We start from the raw sequence: 6,000 nt of genomic DNA on the forward strand, positions 1-6,000 counted from the left end.
AATATTTGAGGCCCTTGTTGCCGAAGTTCTTAAAAGTTTTTTGAAACCAAGAGTGGCCTATCACTATATCCACATGTCTTTATTCTGGAAGTTTAATGGGTCTTTTCTAAGATAAGTTAGTTCTTATCTTTATGAAACCCATGCTTTGTTTCCTAACTTGTTACAAATGACCTGAAGAACCATTTTTGAAATTTTGATTTATATACACTTAATATAGCATGGATTTCTGATACCTATACATATTTTCCCATTTTAGGGAAAAAAGACAAATTGCTTTATAATTTAAAGTTCGTTGACAATGTTCCTATGGTCATATCTTCAAGTTCCTTCAGTATACACCAGTTACATTTCTTCAACTCCCTGGGATGCCAGTTTTGAGCACCTAGGACCCAGGTATTCTTATATCCCCATGTGACTTGGGCTGCAGATCCCTTTTCATTTTTGCCCATGTTTTATGATGGTAATAAAGTATTGCAGTTGAATCACGTGTTATTGAAAATTAGGTTACTGAACCCAAACAATTTCTGTGTTTCTGTAGTTTTTAAACTTCAAGATACCTTTGGATACTGTGACATTTTCTTTACTCTTTACTTTTCACACTTGCTGCTGCTTTCACTTGATGGCAGCTTTCTCTTAATTGGCCTTCTCATGTAGAATTTTAATGATTATATGAGAAAATATATTGGTAGAAATCACCATTCTGTTTATTTTTAATACAGACTAGATGTTTAGATTTTTCTTGTACTACATATATTATAGTAAATCTGATTAGATTTCATTCCTGCCTCATTAAATTTCCAGAATAGGCCAGGAAATCAGACCTAATAAAACTACCACCTTCTGGGCTGGACATGACAACTTAAAACTTAAAAGAACTTAAATAATATATACATATGGTTAGAATGGGGTCTTTCACTACTTAATCGATAGATTATTGAAAGTGTTTGATGTGTACTGCTGCAGTATTTACTTTTTCACCATAAACTTCTAAAGTTTAAAATGCTTACTGACACTGATAGAACAATAAATAGTTGAATATCCCAAGTACTTGGAATTGAATTCTCAAGATCAGGGTTTTCATGCATTTTCTGACCGGTGTGCTTCCCTTTCCCCATTTCCCATTATTCCCATGTGAAGAGTAGTTTAGTGGAATGCCTTTGAGATGTGGAAGAGTTCTAGGAATAGGAATAGAGAGGCATAAGTTTCCTAGGATAGGAGGAAAGAAAAAGGCCCCACAGCCTTGTCAATGAGGAATGGGGAAGGAGGTTTGGCTGCCAGGTTTTACTATAAGTTCACTTTGATAAACCCTGCTACCGTAGTCCTCTTTTATTAATGCTTTCCTGACATTTACCCTGTTAGTTGAGGCTCTTCATTGTTCCTGCACTGAGCTGTAGAATTCTCTTTTGTTATAGATTTGCAAACAAGACTTTCCCAACAGACTGAAGGTGAGTTGAGTTTTTTATTTGTTTTTGAAGTGGATGTTAATGTAGCAGGACATAGTTGTGTATATATATTTTATCATAATTACTACTGTAGTTTGTATTTTGGGCCGTTTTGTCCGAATGACATACAGTGTCATTAACAGTAAGCCAGAAGGCCTAATCCAAGTCATTACAATTACATGAATAAAGATGATAAATGTCCATGGTTTTTTTTGCTATAGCTTGCTTAGAATTATTTTCAACTTTGTATGCCTATCTTTGTGTTCTGATTGTACGTTCTATATAGATGTCAGAAGATGAAACTTGTCATTTTGGTAGACAAATCTTTTAGAACATGGAGTCTGTGAACTTAATATAAGGTTAGGAAAAAACTAACTCCAGTGATTTGTGTAAGCAGTACCAAGCAATGAGATTATCCAGAACTAAATTGCATGCAGATTTCAGAGATTGTGAAACAATTTATAAAATAGGCTATTGTTTTCTTAGTTTTCAATTATCAAGTAAATCTCTGCCATTTAATATAGCATTTTGTTGCGGTAATTTGGTATCTTACAGGATATACTTAAAGTCGTTTAGGTAAATGATTCTGTATGAAAAAGGTCTTTCCTTGTTCCTTGATAGTCAGGAATTAAATGTGTATCTTAATTTTTTCAGCAAACGAGACAATTGTACTCAACCTTTTTTTTCCTAACAGATTTTTAAAAGTAGAACTGGTGGATTTTCCTCTTAGTTAATATTTCTATGCTGAATTCATTGTGTTCTGCATTCATCTAGGTTGAGCTGCAATATTTCCATGATACATTTTCTAATATTTTTCAGTATTCATAGCATACAGTGACCTTCTAGTGTTTTTTCCAAGCATACTTCCTTCCATTTGTTTATGATAAAGGTACACAGTGGGCTTCGTTTTTTTATTGTAATATAAGCACACTTGCATCTTTAACTTTCTTCAATAGAATTTGACGTTAGTTATCTTAGCATTTTTATTTTCATACAAAGTTTTATGAAAGACAGATACTTGTTTATTGAAGTAAACTATAAAGAAGCAAAAAGCACTTGTTACTCTATCAGAAACTATCTTTTTATGATGTATTTCATGCACAGCCCTAGTTTTTATTCAGTGGAATGTTTCTTATACTTCCTCAGGTTATTGTTCATTTTAATTACCATAATTTCTAATGCACTGTTTTATCCATAGCTTTGTTTATTATTGTTATGTATTGGAATGAAATTTGGTCAAATATTATGATTACGGTGAGTTCTGTAACAGCTACTGGTAATGTTTTCTAAGTCACGTAAAAGCAGTGGAGCAACTGTCTTGGAAAATGCACTTAAAACTTAAAACCAACATTGGTTTAAATTTGCTCCTAAGTATTAGTGTCCAGTAGTTTTTTATTTTTAACAATGACTATTATAGATACATATTACTCTTTAGTGTTTCTCCTGCTAGAACAGACCCAATCATTTTTATAATATTAATTTGATGTTGTAGTAGGTTTTATAGTCCTAAGATGTTAAGTCTTAAATACTTGGGATGGTTTTATGTATATTATTTTTAAAACTTCATCCTTTTATATAATGTTTATATATTTAAAAGAAAATATGTAACTATATATTCATGGGCAGAAACATAAGAAATAAACCATGGTATAGATTTAGTTGGCATTTTAATATTGTATTTGCATCATCCCCTGCTTCTCAGGGTATAAACTCCAGCAGTCCTGCGAAATCAGTCTTGTTTTTATTTTCTTGTTTGTATTACTGATATTTGTTTAATTGAATGAATTTTCACTACACTTAAAGTTTAACTTCCCTTCTAAAAACAAAAGTCCCAACTTAGGATCAGCTATCTCAAATACTAAGTTGCCTTAGCTTTCTGGCAGCTAAAATGGGGTATTATATACACTGATGTTTGATAGCATTTATTGAATATGGTGAATTAGTGAAGTGACTGACTACCCTAGTTTCACCCTGTGGGTCCAGTGGTTATATTGGGCTTTGTTTTATTCATAGGGATATTCTGATGCATTTTCCATGAAACTGATTTCTCCCTCTTTTTTTTTTTTTTTTTTTTTAGCTTCAGCATTAGCTGCAGCTGCCTCTGTTCAACCTCTTGCAACACAGTGTTTCCAACTCTCTAACATGTTTAACCCTCAAACGTAAGTAATATACTTCGGTCAAGTTCAAAAGGGTATGCTGTGAAATCTTTAATGTTTAACTTGTCTAAGTTAACATTTAGCATGTTTTCAACATATTTCATAGTTCAAACTGCCACAATTTTGATCCTTTTAGTATAATTATTTTTCTGCACATTATGAATTGTTTCCCTTGAATGTGTTTGTAAGATTGGAATTCATTTGAAAGCTTTGTAGATTTTGTTTTCCATTTATATCTAGTAGTTTTCTGTGAAGTTTGTATCAGTATTTATTTGTATCACCAGTATACTCTTTTCGTAGTCCTATGAAATGGTGATAAACTTGGTATAAGTATCTTTGAAAGATGTCAGTTAACCACTTAAATGTTAAATGATTTTTTAAATAACACACTAAGATTTTTTATACAGATTGGAATATATATGTATCATTTTATAAGTTTGAGTAGTGTCTCATAGATTTAATACTTTGTTACAGAGAAGAAGAAGTTGGATGGGATACAGAGATTAAAGATGATGTGATTGAAGAATGTAATAAACATGGAGGAGTTATTCATATTTATGTTGACAAAAATTCAGCTCAGGTATTTTGATTGTTGCTTTCTTGTGTCTTAATTTTCACACACACTTGGGGCATATTATGATCACTGTTGTTCCTTAGAGCGTACGGTTTTTTGTTTTTTGCTGAGAGAAGCTTTAGCATACTGACTAAATACACCCCCTACAAAATAAAGACACTTTTAAAATAGTTCAGGTCATCATGTAGCATTATTGTTGCTGGTTACTGTTCAAAGTTTGCCATGAAATTCTGGCACCTTGATTTCATTCTTCAGCAGCTTTCATATCATAGAAGATACTAACAAGGCCAGTTTTGGGGATGATGAACTATTTTCAATAAATTTCTAGGTTATATATAATAGCTAGTGAAACAATTATGCAGTTATAGAGCAGTCTTTCTATAGGTAACTTGAGTAAACGTATTGGAGTCCATGTTGTATATCACACCTTTAACCTTTTTTGTTGTATTTTAGGGCAATGTGTATGTGAAGTGCCCATCAATTGCTGCAGCCATTGCTGCTGTCAATGCATTGCATGGCAGGTGGTTTGCTGGTGAGTTTGACCTTTTTTTCTGAGTGATTGTTTTTAATGGTCTAATCTAAGTGAAGAAGCTAAACGACCATATGTGTTTCTTTCAACAGGTAAAATGATAACAGCAGCGTATGTACCTCTTCCAACTTACCACAACCTCTTTCCTGATTCCATGACAGCAACACAACTACTGGTTCCAAGTAGACGATGAAGGAAAACATAGTCCCTTATGTACATAGCTTTTTTTCTTTCTTGAGAATTCATCTTGAGTTATCTTTTATTTAGATAAAAATAAAGAGGCAAGGGTCTACTGTCATTTGTATACAGTTCCTGTTACCTTGAAAAAATAAAAATGTTAACAGGAATGCAGTGTGCTCATTCTCCCTAACTAGCAAATCCCACTGTATACAAAGCTGTTCTCTTGTTCTGCCTTTTAAATGTACATGTAGAAAATTACATTAAGGATCTATAGGAATAGCTCTAGGGGAACAAATGTGCTTAACATAAAAAGGCAGACAGGGATGTAATGATGTTTTTAATGTTTCAGAAGCCTAACTTTTTACACAGCAGTTACATTTCACTAATGTTGATATTTGGTTAATGGTTTAGCAGAGGTTTCTGGAATACATAGTTTATGGAAATTTAAGACAGCTAAAAGGGCTGTTTGATTAACATCTCATCTTGCCTTCTGATCAACTGGCAAGAAAAGGAGATTTCAAAATTAAATTTCTGGATGGTATCTTTTCAATTAATGTATCTGTAAAAGTTTCTTTGTAAATATTATGTGTTCGGGTGTGTCTAAGATTCCAAACAAAATGATCCCTGCATTTCCTCAGGATGTTTAGTGACAGTCTGGTATGCAAAGCAGTCTGAGCAAGAAATAGGAAATGCAGAAATAGGTTTTGTCTGGTTGCATATAATCTTTGCTCTTTTTAAGCTCTGTGAGCTCTGAAATATATTTTTGGGTTACTTCAGTGTGTTTGACAAGACAGCTTGATATTTCTATCAAACAAATGACTTTCATATTGCAACAATCTTTGTAAGAACCACTCAAATAAAATTCTCTTAAAAAGGCCACAAGAAATCTTCATTTTTGAAATGTTTTAAAGTCACAGAAACTTGGAAATAGAATATTAGTTTCTTTGACTTTTTAGTTGCCTCTTCGGGAAAATTCTTAGTGAAACTGTTGCCCTCAGCCCTCAAGTTGTCCCTCTACATTCCTCTGTATCAGTCTTACTACCGTACTACTTATTTAGGGTATTATATCAAAACTGAGGAATTTACGAAAAAGAAAACCAAACTGATTTGACCAGGCCT

At 32.9% G+C, this 6,000-nt stretch overlaps 1 protein-coding gene across 2 annotated transcripts in view; it reads left to right on the forward strand.

The window, feature by feature from the left end:
• RBM39 (RNA binding motif protein 39) overlaps positions 1–5,782 on the forward strand; it is a 30,201-nt gene extending 24,419 nt beyond the window's left edge. Inside the window, exons 13-17 of one of the 2 annotated variants that reach the window (XM_060079050.1) lie at positions 1,395–1,445; positions 3,520–3,601; positions 4,073–4,178; positions 4,626–4,704; positions 4,794–5,782. In XM_060079050.1, coding sequence (XP_059935033.1) covers positions 1,395–1,445; positions 3,520–3,601; positions 4,073–4,178; positions 4,626–4,704; positions 4,794–4,894 — 419 coding nt within the window. In that variant the 3' untranslated portion in view covers positions 4,895–5,782. The remainder of the gene's footprint in view (positions 1–1,394; positions 1,446–3,519; positions 3,602–4,072; positions 4,179–4,625; positions 4,705–4,793) is intronic. The other variant, XM_060079051.1, reaches the window with a different exon arrangement.
• Positions 5,783–6,000: the final 218 nt, after the last annotated feature.

Source organism: Mesoplodon densirostris, chromosome 16, assembly GCF_025265405.1.
Source record: "Mesoplodon densirostris isolate mMesDen1 chromosome 16, mMesDen1 primary haplotype, whole genome shotgun sequence".
In the NCBI taxonomy this organism is placed as follows: domain Eukaryota; kingdom Metazoa; phylum Chordata; class Mammalia; order Artiodactyla; family Ziphiidae; genus Mesoplodon; species Mesoplodon densirostris.